Raw genomic sequence first — 23018 nt, 5'->3', positions numbered from 1 at the left:
CTTCTTGTTCCTGGGGCAATGGAAGCACAAGGAGCTGCAGTGTGGAATTGAGCCCAGTTCCCCAGGATCAAAGACCACTGTACTAACACTAGGCTACCCTCCACTAGCAACATTCCATGTAGAATCTCAAATAGTAGCAACCACTAGGCTACTCTTCCACTCCTTGGGATTCCGGAATCTTGCTATTCTTTGGGGTTCTACATGGAATGTTGCTACTCCTTTGAGATTATGCATGGATCATTGCTAATGGGACTTGATATACTGCTTTCTGTGGGTTTGCAACTACATTCAAAGCAGTTTACATAGTAGTATACATGTCCTTATTGTACCTGGGGCAATGGAGGGTTAAGTGACTTGCCCCAGAGTCACAAGGAGCTGCATTGCAATTGCAACTCAGTTCCCCAGGATCAGAGTCACTGCAGTAACCACCAGGCTACTCCTCCACTAGCAACATCCATGTGAAATCTCAAATAGTAGCAACCACTAGGCTACTCTTCCACTCCTTGGGATTCCGGAATGTTGCTATTCTTTGGGGTTCTACATGGAATGTTGCTACTCTTTGAGATTATGCATGGAATCTTGTTAATGGGACTTGATATACTGCTTTTCTGTGGGTTTTGCAACTACATTCAAAGCAGTTTACATAGTATATACAGGTCCTTATTTGTACCTGGGGCAATGGAAGGTTAAGTGACTTGCCCAGAGTCACAAGGAGCTGCAGCGACCCACTTTATCTGACTTTTTGATTATCCAACAACCTATGTGTCCTGTTTACATGGCTATAATCGAGACTGTTCTGTATATACAAGAGACGCTAATGTCTGTGCACTTAACCAGGAATTAAGTTGGGTGAATGAGGTGGGCCTAGCAGCCGACACATTGGTTTTTATCATGGGTTATATAGTTAGAGGGAGTCAGAAATGTGTATCTTGCCATCTGCAGTTTCTCTACAATGGCAGAGTGATTTGGTTCCTAGGGGAGGGGGAGATTAGAGTCTAGCCCAGACTTTATAACTTCCTCAGTGCATTGTGGGAACTGTTTTCTACCACAAGGCTTCTAGTGGTTTTGAGCCTTGCAGTGCATGAACTCCTGTGCTACTTTCATGGTCTCAAGGCTTGAGACTTCCAGACCAGTGCAAGAGTTCTTTCAACATTAAGAGCTATGTGGTGAAGAAATGTCCTTGCTCTTTTATCTGCAACAGAGCGCAGGGTGAAAAGAGGCAGGTGCTTCTCCAGTGATGACATCTGGCTGTTTTGGCGGCATCTAGATGACATCGGTGGAGCACCTGAGGAAAGAGAATTTTCAGGGTCTTTTGGTTTACAACCAAGAATCAGATGCCCTAGTTACAAGTTAGCTAGACAGGTTTAAATTAATTGCAAACGTTAAGAGCAGAAGTGGCAGTGGGTGAAGCTACTATGCAGTTGAACCTTCACATTTTCTCTGGTGAAGAAGCTTTTGTGCTCTGTGACCTTCGAAAGGGGAAGGGATTTGATATACTGCCTTTCTGTGGTTACAGTCAAAGCAGTTTACATATTATATACAGGTACTTAATTTGTACCTGGGGCAATGGAGGTTTAAGTGGCCTGCCCAGAGTGTCAAGGAGCTGCAGTAGGAATTGAACCCAATTCCCCAGGTTCTCAGTCTGCTGCACTAACCATTAGGCCGCTCCTGCACTCCTTACTCTTTGGGGTTCCGGAATCTTGCTATTCTTTGGGGTTCTACATGGAATGTTGCTACTCTGAGATTCTGCATGAAATCTTGTTACTCTTTGGGGTTCCGGAATCTTGCTATTCTTTGGGGTTCTACATGGAATGTTGCTACTCTGAGATCTGCATGGAATCTTGTTACTCTTTAGGATTCCAGAATCTTGCTATTCTTTGGGGTTCTACAAGGAATGTGGCTACTTTTTGAGATTCTGTATGGAATCGTGTTACTCTTTGGGGTTCCGGAATCTTGCTATTCTTTGGGGTTCTACATGGAATGTTGCTACTCTTTTGACAGTAGCAACATTTGTGCATGGAATCTTGTTAATGGGACTTTGATACACCACCTTTCTACATTCAAAGCAGGTTTACCATAGTATATACAGGTACTTAATTTGTACCTGGGGAAATGGAGAGTTAAGTGACTTGCCCAGAGTCACAAGGAGCCTGCAGTGGGATTTGAACCCAGTTCCCCAGGATCAAAGTCTACTGTACTAACCACTAGGCCACTCCTGCAACTCTTTACTCTCTGGGATTCCAGAATCTTGCTATTCTTTGGGGTTCTACATGGAATGTTGCTACTCTTTGAGGTTGTGCGTGGAATCTTGTTATATGGGACTTTGATACACCACCTTTCTACATTCAAAGCAGTTTACATAGTATATACAGGTACTTAATTTGTACCTGGGGAAATGGAGAGTTAAGTGACTTGCCCAGAGTCACAAGGAGCTGCAGTGGGATTTGAAACCAGTTCCCCAGGATCAAAGTCTCTGTACTAACCACTAGGCCACTCCTGCACTCTTTACTCTTGGGATTCCAGAATCTTGCTATTCTTTGGGGTTCTACATGGAATGTTGCTACTCTTTGAGGTTGTGCGTGGAATCTTGTTAATGGGACTTTGATACACCACCTTTCTACATTCAAAGCAGTTTACATAGTATATACAGGTACTTAATTTGTACCTGGGGCAATGGAGGGTTAAGTGACTTGACCAGAGTCTCAAGGAGCTGCAGTGGGAATTTAACCCAATTCCCCAGGTTCTCAGTCTGCTGCTCTAACCATTAGGCCACTCCTGCACTCCTTACTCTTGGGGTTCCGGAATCTTGCTATTCTTTGGGTTCTACATGGAATGTTGCTACTCTGAGATTCTGCATGAAATCTTGTTACTCTTTGGGGTTCCGGAATCTTGCTATTCTTTGGGGTTCTACATGGAATGTTGCTACTCTGAGATTCTGCTTGGAATCTTGTTACTCTTTAGGATTCCAGAATCTTGCTATTCTTTGGGGTTCTACAAGGAATGTGGCTACTTTTTGAGATTCTGTATGGCAATCGTGTTACTCTTTGGGGTTCCGGAATCTTGCTATTCTTTGGGGTTCTACATGGAATGTTGCTACTCTTTTGACAGTAGCAACATTTGTGCATGGAATTCTTGTTATGGGACTTTGATACACCACCTTTCTACATTCAAAGCAGTTTACATAGTATATACAGGTACTTAATTTGTACCTGGGGAAATGGAGAGTTAAGTGACTTGCCCAGAGTCACAAGGAGCTGCAGTGGGATTTGAAACCAGTTCCCCAGGATCAAAGTCTACTGTACTAACCACTAGGCCACTCCTGCACTCTTTACTCTTTGGGATTCCAGAATCTTGCTATTCTTTGGGTTCTACATGGAATGTTGCTACTCTTTGAGGTTGTGCGTGGAATCTTGTTAATGGGACTTTGATACACCACCTTTCTACATTCAAAGCAGTTTACATAGTACATACAGGTACTTAATTTGTACCTGGGGCAATGGAGGGTTAAGTGACTTGACCAGAGTCTCAAGGAGCTGCAGTGGGAATTTAACCCAATTCCCCAGGTTCTCAGTCTGCTGCTCTAACCATTAGGCCACTCCTGCACTCCTTACTCTTTGGGGTTCCGGAATCTTGCTATTCTTTGGGGTTCTACATGGAATGTTGCTACTCTTTGAGGTTGCGCATGGAACCTTGTTAATGGGACTTGATAACCACCTTTCTACATTCAAAGCAGTTTACATAGTATATACAGGTACTTAATTTGTACCTGGGGCAATGGAGGGTTAAGTGACTTGACCAGAGTCTCAAGGAGCTGCAGTGGGAATTGAACTCAGTTCCCCAGGTTCTCAGTTTGCTGCACTAACCATTAGGCTACTCCTCCGTTCTGCACATGTGCAGCCTGAGTTTATCCATGTCTGTCTTTTGTGGTGCACTTCCCCCCCCCCCCCCCCCCCCCCACACACACACATTGCTTCAGACTCCTTTCTCAGGCAGTAGGCAACTCAGTGCAGCAGTGGCAGTGCAGGTGAGTGTCTGGTACCTTCTATTATGAAGGCTCCTGAATTGGAGACATGAGACCCAGGCTTGCAGGTTTCTGTTGTCTTGTCTCCTAACAGCCTTGAATTTTGCTTTCCTTCAGGTAAAATTGGCATTGCAAACAGCAACAGCCTGAATGAAGTCGCAGACATGGACTGCAGCCAGTCGGAAATCGATGACTTGATGAAAGAGGTAACTGAACATTCTTGCCCCTTTGTTTTTTTTTTTTTCCTTCCCATCTCGGTTGGTTATGGCAGACATTGAGATGTATTTTCAATGCACTTAGGCTTACAAAGTTACATAGAGGCATATTTTCAAAGCACTTACAAACTTTCATAGTAATCTGTGGAACTTTGTTAGTCTAAATGCTTTGAAAATACACCTCATTGCATATATGGTGCCTCAGTAAGCTGTAGGATTTAGGTTATTTGAGGTGGGGGTGTTCTGATGTGGGGGTGGGGGGGGGGGTGGTTATTACATTCCTTCTTGCATCTTTCCCATTCCATATGCTGGAATAATTTCTTTTTTTATAATCCATAAACCTTTTGCACAGGCTTTTCATATGTTGTGCCTTCGCTTCTGTTAATCTAAAATATGGAAATTAATCCCGGGGCTTTCTGGATGCTGCTGTTGTGGCTTTTTGCACATGTTTTTCATCGCTCACTCTTTTAGGCTGTAATAATACGCATGACGTTAGTTTACCACACTGGGGTTAATGTGGTTTTATCCTGAGTTAAACTGTTCTGATTTTCAGTATAGAAAAATACTACTACTACTACCTATCATTTCTATAGCGCTACCGGATGTACGCAGCGCTTCACACTTGAACATGGAGAGACAGTCCCTGCTCAATAGAGCTTATAATCTAATTATGACAGACAGGACATATCAGGGATAGGGGACAGTTGAAGGTTTAGGAGTTAAAAGCACATCTTCTCACATCAGCCTGTGTGTAAGCAGGGTAGTAGGAGCCTTTCTAAACCTAACTGCCTAATTTGGATTCCTCTAGCTGATTTGCCTCTCATTAACCCTCTGCCTGATAATTCAAAGCAATTTAAACGGCCAGGGGCCAGATTCACTAAACCTAACGAGCCAGCAACGTGGGTTTTAAACTGGTTCTAGCCAGTTTAGCGCACAAGTAGTAAACCGGGGACATGCACAAAAGGGCATTTTTCTGTCACGGTAGCAGCTAACGAAAATGGAATGCAAATGATCTAAAGGCTGTTATAATGAGCTGCACTACCATTGCAAGGCTATTATAATGAGATGCATTACCGTTTTCCGATCCCCTTACCGTGGAAAACCTAACGGGAGGTCGACACCTCTCGTTGGGGCAAAGGAAAGAATCGGAAGAAAAAAAAATGTCGTTGGGGATGTCCTTTTTGGACGTCCTTCACTCAAAAAAAAAAAACCAAACCTCTAAAAAGACGTCCTTTTTGGACGTCCTTCACCTGTAACAAAAACCCCCCACTACAAAATGACGTTCTTTTTGGACATCCTTCACTGCGTGATCCTGTTTAGCTCAGCTGAGAGAGACCTGGAGGTCTTTCAGCCAATCACAGCACGTTTAGCTGAGCTAAACGCGCTGTGATTGGCTGAGACAGACCTAGGGGCGGAAGATGACGGGTGTCGAAGACGTGGACAGTGGACATCTTCAACTGCGCTCTCCTGCTAGGATCATGGAAGGGAGGAACCCGAGCCGCATTGGAGCCTTCCTGCAGCAGGCCATGGAGGGGGTGAGCAGTGCGGCGTCTTCCTTTCCCGGGCAGCACAGGGAGGCGCAGGGACGGCCACAGGCAAAGTGGAAAAGGTGGACGTCATCAGGGACGTCCTTTTTGGATGTATTTGGCATGTGCAGAGCAGCCAGCAAAACGCTTGGCTGCTCTGCGCATGCTTGACCGGCTGACTGGCTTCCGAGGGAATAGAGAATGCAAGTGAGCTACAATGAGCAGCTCATTTGCATTCTGTTTCCTTGATGCATGGCCGTTCCCTACCGATTCGCTATGGAATCGATATGGGAAGGGCTCTTCCGAGAACCTTAGTGCATCTGGCCCCAAGAGGGGCTCCTGGCTGTCTTAAATCGCTTGCCTAAGGCACAAACTTAGATCGTGAGCCCTCCTGGGACAGAGAAATATCCAGTGTACCTGAATGTAACTCACCTTCAGCTACTACTGAAAAAAGGCGTGAGCAAAATCTAAATATATAAATAAACTGAATATTCAACGGATCCTAATTGTTTAGTGCAGGGGTTCCCGAACTTTTTCGGTTCGCAGCACCCCCCCCCTCCAGCCACATGGGTCTCTGCACCCCCCTACATGGGTCTACTTTTCCCTGCAGCCCCCTCCTCTCACACCAGCACACCTCTGCCTTTCCTAAATCCAGCATCACTCGCTACCTTCCTTCCTGCAGGTCCAGGATCGCTGCCGCTTCCTTCTCATTACCCTGCCGCTGCCGCCGCTGTGCTTGCAGCTTACGTTTTTGGGCTGTCCACGATTCACACCGAGGCCTTCCCAGTCTGCCGCTTGTCCGGCCCTCTCTGATGCAGCTTCCTATTGCAAGGGCCGGACGTGTTAGAATTTCGGTCGGCCTGAAAGTGTAAGCTGCAAGCACTGCAGCGGCGGTGGGGGGAAGAAGCAGGAAGCGGCAGATGCCGGAGGGAAAAGTAGGGAGCGATGCGCCGCGGCACCCCTGAGAGTTCGCTGCGGCGCACCAGGCTGTTTGGGAACTGCTGGTTTAGTGCCTGAGCCAAAACTGACTGACTTGTGGGCATTCCAGGGTAGAGTCGGCACTTATGTGGTTCGGTGCTGATATAAAATTGGGCAGGATAATCCGCCAAAGGCGAGTTCTCCGCCTTTGGCGGATTATCCTGAACACATACCCCTGAACCTGACCATGGCATTCCAAACCTGGAACAACATCCTCAGCTGAGTCTTTTGATTTAATAAACGTTTGTTTCTTGAAGAATCCACCTTTCCAGTGTTTGGTTTCAGTGGTCAAACATCCCACTCTCTCTTCTATTCTGATATAAAATTGGACCGTATAAAAAGCAATTTCTGGTTCAGCTTATGGAGTTAAGGGCTGAATGTTTCACTTAACTGTATAAGTTTTTTTAGTGGCCAACATACAACCAGATAATTCAATGGCAGTACCTGGATATAATAGAGGGAACCAAGTACAGAAAAAGACCAAGCAAAAAAAACAGCTCAAAGGGCCTTTAAAAACGAAAGGGAACACAGTTCTTTCATTAAAAAATCCTTTAATAGTGAACTTTGATTGAAGAAAGTTCACTATTAAAGGATTTTTTAATGAAAGAACTGTGTTCCCTTTTGTTTTTAAAGTACCTGGATGTAACCCAGTATTGAATATCTGGGACTACAGCGGGGAAAACGCCGATCGCTGCCAGCTGAATTTCGGCCAGCCTAATTTGAGAGGGTTCTAGCTGGGTAACTTGCAGAGAGCTACCGTGAGCCTAACCGCCAGGTTACTGTTGGCTATGCACACGCACATTAATTGCTGAGCAATGTGAAGAGGTAAATCCAAGAAGACAGGAGGAGCCTCCACGGAAAGTCAAAGCAAAACAGCAAAAGTAGAGGCTGACAAATGCGCAAACCAATAGGGAGATAATTTCAAAAACCAGAACAGCCAACCGATCAGCAAACACTATGTAACAGGTGTGTCACATGGTGTTTGCTGATCAGTTGGCTGTTCTTTTGTTCTCTCTGTGGATTAATTTGCATACATAAAGGAATTCAAGCCTATCAGCTTCTTCTCAGAGAAAGTTGATTGTGACCCCTGAGGCAGGCGCTTTGGCGCCAAAACACGGACCGTGTCGGGTCCTTGATATTGATATGAATACAAAGTGAAGAGGTGCCGGGTACACATCTCACCGTTACCCCCTTACATTGTATGGTTAGCCTTCCAAAACCTACTGTACCCAATTTTACTGCAAAACGTAGCCGGCCAGCATTTGAATATTAATGGCTAGCCGGCTATATCACGCTATAACCGGTTAGGCCGCTCTACACCAACTGCGAATATTCAGCAGGAGATAGCCTGACAAGTGCTATTTAATCGGCCAGGAGCCGTTCCTGGCCAGGTAATAGAGCTAAATATCTGGTGGTACGGATTTAATTTAAGCATATATTCAGGGTTTTTTTTCCCCCCAAATATGATTTTATGTATTAAAACTCCTAATTTGAAGAGAATTTGAGCTTTTTTTTTTTTTTTTAATTCTATTTGCATTTATTTGCCAGAACCCAGTGGACGAATACCTTACAATAATAAAGAGAAGTCCTTCTCCGGTACAGGAAACCTGCAGAAATCATCCAATGCAAGAGTGGTGGATACAGCAACCCAATTTTAGTAAGCAGCTTCAGCTGGTTTTGGTAGTGTTTTCAGGAGTAATTAAGCAAACACTCACACACACTTCCTGAGACACAACTGTTCGTTTACGATTTAATTGTCGGAAGAATAAAGCCTTGACAGAGTCCTAAGCCTCAAATCGTGATGGAGGCATTGGGGTTTTTTTTTTTTTTTGTTACATTTGTACCCCACGCTTTCCCACTCATGGCACGCTCAATGCGGCTTACATGGGGCAATGGAGGGTTAAGTGACTTGCCCAGAGTCACAAGGAGCTGCCTGTGCCTGAAGTGGGAATCCAACTCAGTTCCTCAGTTCCCCAGGACCAAAGTCCACCACCCTAACCACTAGGCCACTCCTCCACTGTTGCTACTATTTGAGATTCTACATGGAATGTTGCTATTCCACTAGCAACATTCCATGTAGAAGTCGGCCCTTGCAGATCACCAATGTGGCCGTGCAGGCTTCTGCTTCTGTGAGTCGTCCTGCATGTCAGACTCACAGAAACAGAAGCCTGCGCAGCCTTCTACATGGAATGTTGCTAGTGGAATAGCAACATTCCATGTAAAATCTCCAATAGTATCTATTTTATTTTTGTTACATTTGTACCCCGTGCTTTCCCACTCATGGCAGGCTCAATGCGGCTAACATGGGGCAATGGAGGGTTAAGTGACTTGCCCAGAGTCACAAGGAGCTGCCTGTGCCTGAAGTGGGAATCAAACTCAGTTCCCCAGGACCAAAGTCCACCACCCTAACCACTAGGCCACTCCTCCACTTATAGTGTAGATGTTGTAGCACTCTAGTGTTTTGTGCATATGTACAGGACATTAGTGGCCTAAGAAGAGGAAGGGAGGACCCTATTAATACATTTCTGGCTGTGTTTTTATTTTTTTCTGTATTCTCTTTAGAGCTTGTCCGTTTCTTGTGGCTGTGCTTAGCAATTTTTCTACGCTTGGGTCCTCGGTTGATTGTATGAACATCCTTTTTGGCGTTGTTTCACTGCTGTCAACTGATCTGGTAACCAGACTCGGGGAATGTACAGTCACCTTCTGACTGAACAGTGTATTCCTTCAGAGGCAGGGCATGGATTTATTTCTTGCTTGTTACCAGCTGATGAGGTCCAAAAAGGATATTTAAAAACACATCTATTCTGCCAATCAAGGCAGTATTTAGCAGATTATAAAAAATACTAGTAAAAAAAAGCCCGTTTCTCATTGAAATGAAACGGGCACTAGCAAGGTAATCACTTTCTGCCATTAATGTTTTTAAGGGAAGTTCCAGCGTCCCCCCTCTCTCCCTCCCAGTTCCAGGGCCTCCCTCCCTTCTTCCCAGTTCCAGGGTCGCCGTCCCTCCCTCCCTCCCTTTTAGTTCCAGGCCCCCTCCCTCCAAATTTTAAAAGTCATCCTGACTTACCTTGTCAGGGTTATGGCGGCCAGCAGCAGTGGTAAAAAGCGTGCAGGCTCGGCACTTCAGTTTTCCCTTCTCTGTCTCTCAGCTCTGGCCCCGCCCTCATTTCCTGTTTCCGCAAGGGCGGGACCAGACAGACAGAGATGGGAAAACTGAAGTAAGTGCCGAGCCTGCACGCTTTTTACCGCGCGAGGTAAGTCAGGGTGACTTTTAAAATTGGGAGGAGGGGGGCCTTGAACTGGAAGGGAGGGAGGGACAACTACCCTGTAACTGGGAGGGAGGGGGGACGGACGACGACCCTGAAACTCGTAGGGAGAGAATGAACTTCCGGTGGGTGAATATTATATGCAGCCTTCCCTTCCCTCCGAGGGCGGGGCACTGAGAGTGAGTGCGAGGCCTGTGGTTGGTCCCATCTCCTTCTGACATCGCGTTTCTTTCCCTGGCAACTATACAGAGTTCCCTCGAGGGCGGGGCGATTATGAACCCTACGAACACTACACGGCTTCACTGCCACGCTGCCACAGAGTCAGCTTCAGAACATTGGAGGTGCGAATTATTATATTAGATAAGAGCACTGTTTAGTAAGGCACAGTGGCGTTTTTAGCACACGTTAAACGCTAGAGACGCCTATTTATTCCTGTGGGCATCTCTAGCGTTTAGCGCACACTAAAAACGCAAGCACGGCTTAGTAAACAGGGCCCTAAGCCTCTTAACAAACCTAACGTACACAACAATAACAAAAGCCCAGGATCAATGTTAATTAAATCAGAGATGGGAATGGAAGATAGATTTATCTGTATTTTTTGTTTTTGTTTTCCTTAGGTGGTGTGTCAGTTGTGGATGGCTTTTCTGTGTATGAACCAAACTATCCAGGTATGATCACGTGATGTTGCTTCACACGACTTTTATGTACTGTTCTAGGAGCCATGAGAATAGATGCAGTTACTTTACAGAATATTAACAGAGAACAGATGAGTAACAAAATACGTGCTGAGCAGTCCGTGCTCTGTGGCAGCCTTGCACATCTCGGTCACTGAATATTATATACCTTTTAGTGCAAATTTCACACATCCTGTGCCTATTATTAGTATTAACATTTGTATAGCGCTACCAGATGCATGCAGTGCTGAACACCTGACATAGAGAGACAGTCCCTGCTCAATAGAGCTTACAATCTAAAAATATAATACAGACAGACAAGACAAATTAAGGGCGAGGGAAGTACTGGGTGAGAAGGAACAAGTGAGTAGTGGCTAGGAGCCAAAAGCAGTGGTGAAAAGGTGGGTTTTCAGCATAGATTTGAAAACAGGTAGAGATGGAGCTAGACGTATAGGTCCAGGAAGTCTATTCCAGGCATAAGGTGCCACGAGAGAAAAGGAGCGAAGCCTGGAGTTAGCGGTGGAGGAGAAGGAGGACGACAAGAGAGATTTGTCCAGCGAGCGGAGTTCACGGGGAGGAATGTAGGGAGAGATGAGAGTGGAGAGGTAATGGGGGGCCTATCTAGAAAGGCAGTCTGTTTCCGGTATGAACTTGCGTTTGAAAAAAAATGTAGCCGATAGGTTTTCAAACTCTTCAGTTGTAAAATAGTCCAAGGTGTTTAACATTTCTCACATTGGAAGGACATGCATAAGACTTCTCATGAGAAATAAGATGGTTCCGTGCATCAATTTATCGGGTCTTACAGTACTGCGCTTGTGAATGGCTTACGAAAACAGATGGCAAATGTGTGTTCTGTATAGAGATGTATCCATCTTATAGAAATGAGCAGGGTACAGCCTATGATTAGGGTCTGACAACAGGTTCCCCAGCGGTGGGAATGTGTTAGCTTTTGTGAACCAGTAGGGTAGATCAGATTATGAAATGTCTTTTCCCATTAAGAGCCTTCTTGGGTTAAGTTTCTCCCATGTGACATAGAGGCATATTTTCAAAGCACTTAGCCTTCCAAAGTTCCATAGAAACCTCTTAATGGGAAGAGAGGTTTCATAACTCTCAAAATTAGGAGCATTTTCTATACCCTTGGTGACTTCAAGCTAAATATATTACAATGAAATCTCGCTGTATAATTTTTTAAACTTTATTATTATTGAAGATCGTTTTCAATACTGTGCATAATCTTATCTGTATGGGCTCTGTAGACAAAGAGTGATGTGTCTGTAGGTCCACAATGATTTTATTAATTCGTGATATGAAGCTGCTGGGAAACATTTGGAGTGGCGGCTGCCTGGAATGACCTTCCAGAGAAGGTGGTAAACACTAACCAGAGGTGGACTGAGAGTGCTGCCCCCCCCCCCCCCCCCGATCCTGTTGCCACCCTCCCTAGTCCTGCTGCCTCCCTGTCCCCCTGTCACTGAACTTTTCCTTTGGTCCTGCAGCTAAATCGGCCATCTGCCGCTGATAACTGGAACTTCCCTCTGCCGCAGCCCGCGCTTCTGGAAGAAGGAAGTGATGTCTGAAGGGTGCGGGCAGTGCAGAGGGAAGTTCCAGCGTCAGCAGCAGATGGCCAGTTTAGCTGCTGGTGCCCCCACCTACGAAGGGAGGGGTTCAGGCACAGGAACGCAGGAGGGGGAGGAGATGGGGTGTCCCGGTCCTGGAGGACAGAGAAGGACGTTGCACGTTGGGCGTGTGGAAGGAAAGCACTGTCCCCCCCCCCCCCCAACAGCCCTGGGACCTCGGACTCTGCCCGGTTGCCCATATGGTCAGTCCGCCTCTGACACCAACAGTGCTGAAATACAAAAGAATGGAGCATACACAGAGGATCTTAGCTCAGGGGATGAGGGGGGAAACCTGCACAGAGTAGCAGTCTCAATCTTACCTCCTTACCGGGCCAATTCAGTCTATCTACCGTTATCTAATATGTAATTATAAGCCACACTCGTCCTTCCCTACACCCCTTCCCGTGCACTCCGCTCCATGGATAAATCCATCTTATCTGTTCCCTTCTCCACTACTGCCAACTCTAGACTTCGCGCCTTCTGTCTCGCTGCACCCTACGCCTGGAATAAACTTCCTGAGCCCCTACGTCTTGCCCCATCCTTGGCCACCTTTAAATCTAGACTGAAAGCCCACCTCTTTAACATTGCTTTTGACTCGTAACCACTTGTAACCACTCGCCTCCACCTACCCTCCTCTCTTCCTTCCTGTTCACATTAATTGATTTGATTTGCTTACTTTATTTATTTTTTGTCTATTAGATTGTAAGCTCTTTGAGCAGGGACTGTCTTTCTTCTATGTTTGTGCAGCGCTGCGTACGCCTTGTAGCGCTATAGAAATGCTAAACAGTAGTAGTAGTAGTAATATAGATGAGTTTTGGCGTATTGAATACCATTTTTATCTATACTATATTCTTATCTGCCTGATCTACCTTTTTTTTTAAGGTTTTTCCCAGATGTTGATCCGTTTCTATTACGGGGGGAAGCTGGTAGGTCACATCACCACGTCTCACCCTGATGGCTGCAGGATCTCTGTGAACCACCCTTCCTTTACCGAGAAGTCGTATCAGCCAGAGAGCATGGAGAACATCTGTTTCCCCTCTGCAGACTGTATCCAGAACGAACGCCAGCGGCAGGTCACCAGGAAGCTCTTTGGTCACCTGGAGCGTGGGGTGCTGGTGCACAGTAACAGGCAGGGTGTCTTCATCAAGAGGTTGTGTCAGGGCAGGGTCTTCTGGAGTGGGAACTGCACCTCACACAGAGCCAGGCCTGCCAAGCTGGAAAGGGACGAAGTCATCAAGATATTCGACACAAATCAATTCCTGCGAGGTCAGTCGGAGATGGCAGATCCTGCCTTTTTTTTTCTTTTCTTATGCCTCATGTTGTTGATCTCGTAGTTAAGAAAGCGACTGCTTCTGTTCATCTTCAGAATGAGGGAAAAAAATCAACGTAGGGAGGAAAAAGTAGATGCTCAAATTTGGGTTCCCTTAGGAGTTTTTGAAGGTGTTCAGTGCTTGGTCAAAATCAAAATGTTTATTCCAGGTTTTATAAATATTTAGTATCCTGCCTTAAGGAATGCCATCTAGGCAGCTTACAATCTAGTTACATAGTAACATAGTAGATGACGGCAGAAAAAGACCTGCACGGTCTATCCAGTCTGCCCAAGAAGATAAATTCATATGTGCTACTTTTTTATTTGTACTGTCCTCTTCAGGGCACAGACCATATAAGTCTGGCCAGCCCTATCCCCTCCTCCCAACCACCAACCCTGCCTCCCACCACCAGCCCCAGCACAGACCGTATAAGTCTGCCCAGCACTAGTTCCGCCTCCCAACCACCAGCCCCGGCACAGACCGTATAAGTCTGCCCAGCACTAGCCCCGCCTCCTAACCACCAACCCTGCCTCCCACCACCGGCTCTGGCACAGACCATATAAGTCTGCCCAGCACTATCCCTGCCGCCCAACCACCAGCCCCGGCACAGACCGTATAAGTCTGCCCAGCACTAGTCCCGCCTCCCACCACCGGCTCTGGCACAGACCGTATAAGTCTGCCCAGCACTATCCCTGCCGCCCAACCACCAGCCCCGGCACAGACCGTATAAGTCTGCCCAGCACTAGCCCCGCCTCCCAACCACCAGCTGCCACCCATTCTAGGCTAGTTGATGTGTGATCAAACGTCAAGACGTGGACAAAGGAGACAGTGATGGAAGGGCGGTAGAACTCCATTATAGGTAGGACAGAGGGAGATACGTAAATGGAAGCAAATCGACTACTATTTTGTAAGGGGTGTGAATGGCCTAGTGTGTTCTCTCCCATGCAATGGCAGAACAAAGCAAGTACTTCAATAAAAGTACATTTGCTTCTTTTTGCCATTGCAAGGCAGAACTGCGAGGGGTGGGGCCTTCACGTGAGCGGTGTGAGTGGTACTGCCAGAATGCAGTATGTCACGTGTGTCCTTACACCTGCATGTACATTAGGTTATATGGCTGGTGAAACTGCACATGCGTGTAAATGTGAGGTGCGCCAGTGCTGGGTTATGCTAGTATTCGGTAATGGAATCCAGGCACCCAGATTCTTTTATAACAATAGGCTTTCACCACATGGCATTGGGGCATCTAAACGGAGGCACCGGGTCACTAGAATTGCTCCCTTAGTGCTGGCCCTGGGGACTGTGGCTGCAATGGAGCATCATGGACAGGGTACTATAGGGGTGAAAGGCTGAATAATGGTCACAGGTGTCGAGCTTATGTTGAAGTATTACAATTTTGGTTGACTCAAAAGAGAATGTAAGGAAGGAGTGTGTTTGTGTGTGTGTGTGTGGGGGGGGGGGGGGGTGCTTGTCATGCTGGTCTGGAGGATGAAGGAACGAGTGCTTCGTGGGACAGGCATCAAATATCCCTAATATTGCCATTTAATGCCTGTACGTCCACCAGGAATATGATCTGTTGCTCAGCCGTCCAGCTGCCCCTTCAAGACTACTTCCCAGTTTAATCCATGTGGTGAAAGGGGATTATTTCAGAAGAAAACTCTGAACTGCTACTCATTGGTCAATAACTTATAGCAGGTCTATAAAATAATGAGTGCAGTGGAATGGGTAGACTTGAATCGCTTGTTTACTCTTTCCCCCCCAAAAACATAGAACTAGGGGGCATGCAATGAAGCTACAAAATAGTAAGTTTAAAATGAATTGGAGAAAATATTTCTTCACTCAACATGTAATTAAACTCTGGAATTCGTTGCCAGAGAATGTGGTAAAAGCATTTAGCAGGGTTTAAAAAAGGGTTTGGATAGCTTCCTAAAAGAAAAGTCCATAAGCAATTATTAAAATGGATTTGGGGATTGTCTGGGCGGACATCTAGGATTGGTGGAAAGGAGTAGAAGGGGGGAATAGGGAAGATGGTTGGAAAGAGGATAGTGGGAGGGAGGGGGGTCATGGGGGAGGAGAAAAATTATAAAATGTTGATGATACTAGTTAATAACGGTCATGTACTAAACTGTTTGTTAAGTTTTTGTTAGATATTGGTGAAAGTACACGATGAATATGTTGTACCATCAATAAAAATTATTGAAACATAAAATGGACTTGGGGAAAATCCGCTGCTTATTTCTAGGATAAGCAGCGTAAAATGTATTGTACTGTTTTGGGATCTTGCCAGGTACTTGTGACCTGGATTGGCCACTATTGGAAACAGGATTCTGGGCTTCATGGACCTTTGGTCTGTCCCAGTATGGCAATACTTACGTTCATTTTCTTTTCATATGGCAACTTGTACCATTATAATTAGGGTCATCTCAAGAGTATTGGATGCTGTATCAAACCTTCAGCTGTGCCTCCCCCCTCTTCCCATTGAGCAGCTTCTCATCTTTCCATCCTTATCTTCGTCCCGCATCCACCACAATCTCCCCCCCCCCTCCACCTTTCCTTTTTTGCTGCCAGGCTTGCCACAGCTTTCCCCTATCTCCTTTTGGGCTCCAATCCACCCCCTCTGAGAAGTCGTCTGCTTGAGTGGGGGAAGGGAGAGGGCAGGACAAAGCAGTGCTTTAGCGCAGGCCTGTACTTACAGGGTCCGCACAACACTGATGCGTCCTTAATCTTTCGACCATGCCAGGAGGAGGTAGGGAGTGGCAGTGAGAAGGGAAGTGAGGGAAGGCTCTGCTAGAGCTAGGCTGCTGCCTAGTCCTAGTGGCTGGGCTGGCCCTGCTTATAATAACTGTAGTTTAGTTGCATTCATGGATTCAAAGGAAAGAAAGTAACTTATCTAATTCTGCCAGATTCAAGGAAGTGCTGGGATGTGAACTTTTTGGAGTTTCATCAGTAACATAGTAACATAGTAGATGACGGCAGAAAAAGACCTGTACGGTCCATCCAGTCTGCCCAAGAAGATAAATTCATATGTGCTACTTTTTTTTATTTGTACTGTCCTCTTCAGTGCACAGACCGTATAAGTCTGGCCAGCCCTCTCCCCGCCTCCCACCCACCAACCCCGCCTCCCACCACCAGCTCTGGCACAGACTGTATAAGTCTGCCCAGCACTATCCCCACCTCCCAACTACCAGTCCCACCTCCCACCACCAGCTCTGGCACAGACCGTATAAGTCTGCCCAGCACTATCCCCGCCGCCCAACCACCAGCCCCGGCACAGACCGTATAAGTCTGCCCAGCACTAGCCCTGCCTCCCACCACCAGCTCTGGCACAGACCATATAAATCTGCCCAGCACTATCCTCGCCTCCCAACTACCAGTCCCGCCTCCCACCACCAGCTCTGGCACAGACCATATAAGTCTGCCCAGCACTATCCCCGCCTCCCAACTACCAGTCCCACCTCCCACCACCAGCTCTGGCACAGACCGTATAAGTCTGCCCAGCACTATCCCCGCCGCCCAACCACCAGCCCCGCACAGACCGCATAAGTCTGCCCAGCACTAGCCCTGCCTCCCACCACCAGCTCTGGCACAGACCATATAAATCTGCCCAGCACTATCCTCGCCTCCCAACTACCAGTCCCGCCTCCCACCACCAGCTCTGGCACAGACCATATAAGTCTGCCCAGCACTATCCCCGCCTCCCAACCACCAGCCCCGCCTCCCAACCACCGGCTCTGGCACAGACCGTATAAGTCTGCCCAGCACTATCCCTGCCACCCAACCACCAGCCCCGGCACAGACCGTATAAGTCTGCCCAGCACTATCCCCGCCGCCCAACCACCAGCCCCAGCACAGACCGTATATGTCTGCCCAGCACTAGCCCCGCCTCCCAACCACCAGCTCTGCCACCCATTCTAGGCTAAGCTCCTGGCAGCATTTTGCCTGAAGCATCTCCTTTGCTGCTAATGAACTCTACACATAATCAAAAAGCTTCTATATCGCAGGCTGTCTCTCCCCTAGGTGCCAAATGAACCTTCGTGTGATGTGTACAGTGAATCAACGAATGTTCAGAGTATACTGTTACATGAACTTGGCTTTTTGCTACCCTGAAGGAAGACTTCTTTTGTTTTAAGTCTGGCCGACAGTTTTAGCGGTGTCTGTGCCAGTGGCGTAGCTACGTGGGGCCAGGGGAGGCCTGGGCCCCCGTAGATTTGGCCCTGGACCCCCCTGCCGACGACCTTCTCCACCCTCCCCTCCCGCCGCCAACCCGCCGTCGCCTGCCTTTGCTGGCGGGGGACCCCAACCTCCGCCAACCGAGGTCCTCCTCTTCCCGCAAAAGGCTTCCTTCTGTTTCTGACGTCCTGCATATACAACATGCAGGATGCCAGAAACAGAAGGAAGCCTTTTGCGGGAAGAAGAGGACCTCGGTTGGCGGAGGTTGGGGTCCCATGCCAGCAAAGGTAGGCGACAGAGGATTAGCAGCGGGGGGGGGGGGGGGGGGGGGTCGAGAGGGTTGGTGGCGGGGGGCAAAGTTGGTGGTGGCGTTGGCAATGGCGCTGGGGGGGGGGGGGCTAAAATGTGCTACGCCCCTGGTCTGTGCCACAGTCCTAGGTGAGCTGAGCACTGAATACCTCATTTTCTTATTCTGTTGCAGAGTTCCAGCACTGTTACTGCAATCAGGGCCGCTTCCCGGAAAGCAGCATTACGTTGTGCTTTGGTGAAGAGTTCCCAGATCAGACGCCTCTACGCTTTAAATTGATCATTGTGCAGGTAAATCTCTTAATTGGTACTGTGACCCTCATTGCTGGTGCACCATCTCTGCATAGACTGTTCTTATTATTATTATTATTTTTTTTTTTCAATTTGTAAATTTTATTGAGTAACCAACTTGACAACAATCAGGAGCCTCAGACTCCTCAAACTTTTTTTTAACATTCAATAGTACACTTAGTCCAAAAGTTTCTATACACCAACTTTTTTCCCCCTCATACCCTTTAACTGCCGTTATCCCTCCCCACCCTCCACCCTACTCCCCACTCTCAACCCCCTCCCCCCCCTTCCTAATCCTGCTCTCCCTCCCTTCGTCATTGGTTCATTCTGCCCCTATATTCTTATTTTTTCACTCGAGAGGTTTCTTTCATTGCTGTCACTATCTCGGCAATATATCGTAGATGAAAATTCATCTTGTCTGGGAAAATTTGTTGCTAGTTGATGCTTGAAAATTAGTCAGGTCTGGTTTTAGATGTGATATATTTAATTTTCATTTCATTTATTAAACTTTATAGTCCCCTCTTATCCAGAGTGGAGTACAAAGCAACACACATAATAAAAAATATAATACATCATTGAAAACAAACTATTACTACGTACAACAAGCAAAAGGCAATTTGCAAATCATGTCCATTGGAGCCTGAAATCAAATTCGGTTTGGATGCTGCTTCAGCAAGTGCTTTTTCAATAATCTCTTAAACATGACCACATTTTTCTGTTTCCGAAGGACAACAGGCAGGTTATTCCACTCGGCAGGACCGACAAGAGAATAAACTCTCCTCCTGGTGGATTCCAAATGAACCAGTCCGAAGCAGGGGCGTAGCCAGACTTCGGCGGGAGGGGGGTCCAGAGCCCGAGGTGAGGGGGCTCATTTTAGCCCCCCCCCCCTGCCATTGCAGACCCCGCTGCCACCGCCAACTTTGCCCCCCCCCCGCCACCAAACCTCTTGACCCCCCCCCTCCCGCTGCCAACCCGCCGTCGCCTACCTTTGCTGGCGGGGGACCCCAACCCCTGCCAGCCGAGGGGGGGGGGGGTCGAGAGGGTCATCGGCAGGGGGGGTCCAGGGCCAAATCTACGGGGGCCCAGGCCCCCCTGGCCCCACGTAGCTTCGCCACTGGTTTGAAGTCAGGGACCTCTAGTAAACACAGGAGCGTAGGGTTCGCTTCGTGTGATACCAGTGTAGACAAGGTTGATAAACACTGAGAAGATTCTTGATAAACACTTTGGTGCACCATGACCAGTTTTTGTTCTCATCTCAAATTTCCATTGTTTAGTCTTTGCTTTGATCCTGGTTTTCCTCTGTTCTGTTTAATATTCATAGAAGGTAGTGGGGAGGGTAGGATGAGGGGAGGAAGTTGGTTTGAAATGGTGGGACAGTCGTGTAGGTCATTTGAGAGCAGGGGCTTAGTCAGACCTCAACGTTTGGGGGGGGGGGGGTGTGGGGGCACAGTTTGGCCCACCTCCCTGTCACAACCCCTGCCCCGCCGCAACCCCACTTACCTTGGCTGGTGGGGGTCCCGAACTCCCGCCTGCTGAAGCCTTTCTCCAGCACTGTTCTCTGTGCATTGCCTGCCCTGCTTCCTCTCACATCACGTCACGTCACTAAAACCGATCATGCGACACGAGAGGAAGCAGGGCAGGCAATGGACAGAGAACAGCGCTGGAGAAAGACTTCAGCTGGCGGGGGTGGGGTCCAGGCCCCCAAGACCCTCCCCCCCTGTAGCTACGCCACTGATTGTGAGGGTAGGGGAATATGATTGTCCAACTCCCTATGTATAAGAGCACATTCTTGGTGTAATGAAAGCATTATAAGAATGTGTTCACTGCCAGGTTGCTGTGGCTGGTACAGGGTAGCTTGGTGGGAAGAGGGGGGTGGGGGTTGTGGGGGAATCCTGTAGACTACTGTTATTTCTGTTGTTCATATACAAAATGCTGTGGAGTAGTTTTCATGTCATTAGTTTGTTGGTTTGCTTGCATATGTGATATTTTCAATAAAAAAAGATTTACGGGGATACATGTCCACGGCACAACGGGCTCATATGTTAGGGCAGGTTACTTCTACCTGTTCTAAATGGGGGGGGGGGGGGGGGGTCCAGGCACCTTCTATCATGCATTGTGGCAGTGCCCACAGGTGCGAGCGTTTTGGCAGCGAGTTCGATGGTTTCTGATCAGGTTGGGGCATAAAGTTCAGGGAACAGAGGGACAGTTTTGCTAGACCAACCAAGGGCTTTTGCTTCGTTGAGCGCTCCTGCAACTCTGTTATGTAGAAAGCTGAGTCTGGTGGCTCGAAAGTGTATACTGCAATATTGGACCTCTCCGGAGGCGCCCGCCTACTGGCATTGGCGTAATCAGGTGCACCTTTTAGCTTCTTGGGAGGCTAGAGATTCGAAATCATCGCCTAAGCGTAGGAAGACATTCCTCGGGATATGGATGCCATATATTCAAATTCTTAGCCCAAGGGGACGAAGTTTGCTTATCAATGCATGTTAAGGATGGTATGGATGGGAAAAAGTACATGTTTATGGATGAGGAGTAGGGAGAGGGAGGGGTCGGGCTTGTACTCTTAGCCTAGTCCCTGGATACATTTCCAAGTTTTGTAGAATGTGAGCAACCCAGGCATACTGAGTTATTGGGTTTAGAAGTAGGGGGGGGGGGGTGGATTGGGTTGGATGGTAGGGGGAGGGAAGGGACATATACACGTTATATGGTTTCAGCATGTTATCTTATTGCTTGTATGTTGGGTAAATAGAGCATGTTGAGTTGTTTACGTTGATGTTGTCAATAAATATATTTAAATAAAAAAAAAAAAAAAGATTTACGTACAATCTTTGTTTTGACAGATTGAGCAATTGGGTGTGAGGCAGGTCATAGAAGACCCAGCAAAGTTCTTCAGCGCAAACGTTCAACTACTGGAGGAAGCCTCGCAAGAGCAGATGTCCCGAATCCTGCAAGACATTTGTGGAACATCCCAAAGATCATTTTTTAGAGACAATCAGCAGATCACAGTTTGAGAGACCGCCTTACTGTTGTGATTGAAATATACATATATATATATTTTTTACTTTTATATTGTGGCCTCATTATTATTTCAGAGGGTATGTTGTTTTTTTTGTTGTTGTTTGTGTAAAGTTGCTAAGGACAGTTGCCAGTCCCACCTCACCTGTCCTGTTTCTCTTTGAGGCACTTTTTTTTTTTTTTTAAGTGTCTCTTAAGTCTCTTGAAATACTTTGGCATTTTGATTTCTGCTAGCAGGTAAAGTGCAGTCTGAATATTTTTTTATTTTTGTTACATTTGTACCCCACGCTTTCCCACTCATGGCAGGCTCAATGCGGCTTACATGGGGCAATGGAGGGTTAAGTGACTTGCCCAGAGTCACAAGGAGCTGCCTGTGCCTGAAGTGGGAATCAAACTGAGTTCCTCAGTTCCCCAGGACCAGAGTCCACCACCCTAACCACTAGGCCACTCCTCCACTGTTGCTACTATACATAGATTGTGGCTATTCCACTTGCAACATTCCATATAGAAGTCGGCCCTTGCAGATCACCAATGTGGCCGCGCAGGCTTCTACATGGAATATTGCTAGTGGAATGTTGCTGTGGCCGCACAGGCTTCTGCTTCTGTGAGTCTGACGTCCTGCACATTGGTGATCTGCAAGGCCCGACTTCTACATGGAATGTTGCTAGTGGAATAGCAACATTCCATGTAGAATCTCCAATAGTAGCAACAGAATCTCAGTAGTAGCAACATTCCATGTAGAATCTCCAATAGTAGCAACATTCCATGTAGAATCTCCAATAGTATCTATTTTATTTTTGTTACATTTGTACCCTGCGCTTTCCCACTCATGGCAGGCTCAATGCGGCTTACATGGGGCAATGGAGGATTAAGTGACTTGACGTGCTGGAGAGGAATTAGTCTAGGTATACATTCTCTAGTCTTTCCTGTTTAAAATAACCTCTGTATAAAATTCCAGACTGTGTTGCCGTCGGTGATGGTTGAACAGAAGCTATTGCTAATCATAGGATGAATGATCAAATGGATAAATGTGTTCATTGCTAAAGCCCTACTGGCTCTTCCCTAAGGGAAGTCATGCCTTTTCTAAGCTGAAATTGTTTTTCAAATTACAAATAACTGTGTGGCTCTTTGTGTATCTCTAGATTTGTAGAAGGCCATTAACATCCTCACGAGAGACTTCTACAGAAATATTTTTAAAATGTCGTGGGATAGGAGGCAATGTTTACTGTTTTGAAATTTAGAACACAAAGTGGGGATTTAAGTGATCAGCTTTACCAAAGAGGGAGAGGGGGGGGGGGTTTTAGGGATCACTTAAAGCAATGGTCGGTTCATTGCTTTAAGTGTAACACATTAATGGTCTGGCGGTTAGCTTAGCGAGATTTAAAAAGGGTCTGGACGGCTTCCTAAAGGAAAAGTCCATAGACCATAATTAAATTGACTTGGGGAAAATCCACTGCTTATTTCTGGGATAAGCATCATAAAATGTATTGAGCTTTTCTGGGATCTTGCCAGGTACTTGTGACCTGGATTGGCCACTGTTGGAAACAGGATACTGGGCTTGATGGACCTTTGGTCTGTCCCAGTGTGGCAGTACTTAAATGAGAGGTTTAAGTTTTGCAAGTGGGTTATTTGCATT

At 46.9% G+C, this 23018-nt stretch overlaps 1 protein-coding gene across 1 annotated transcript in view; it reads left to right on the top strand.

Annotated features, from left to right (window-relative positions):
* Positions 1-21628, top strand: part of IRF8 (interferon regulatory factor 8) — a 53517-nt gene extending 31889 nt beyond the window's left edge. Inside the window, 6 exon segments of the mRNA XM_030202705.1 lie at positions 4139-4227; positions 8289-8397; positions 10624-10674; positions 13176-13559; positions 18252-18367; positions 21208-21628. Coding sequence (XP_030058565.1) covers positions 4139-4227; positions 8289-8397; positions 10624-10674; positions 13176-13559; positions 18252-18367; positions 21208-21378 — 920 coding nt within the window. The 3' untranslated portion in view covers positions 21379-21628.
* The last annotated feature ends 1390 nt before the right edge of the window (positions 21629-23018 follow it).

This window comes from Microcaecilia unicolor, chromosome 5, assembly GCF_901765095.1.
Source record: "Microcaecilia unicolor chromosome 5, aMicUni1.1, whole genome shotgun sequence".
NCBI classification, from domain to species: Eukaryota; Metazoa; Chordata; class Amphibia; order Gymnophiona; family Siphonopidae; genus Microcaecilia; species Microcaecilia unicolor.
Note: the sequence above shows the minus strand (reverse complement) of the source record. Positions and strands in the feature narration are given on the sequence as shown.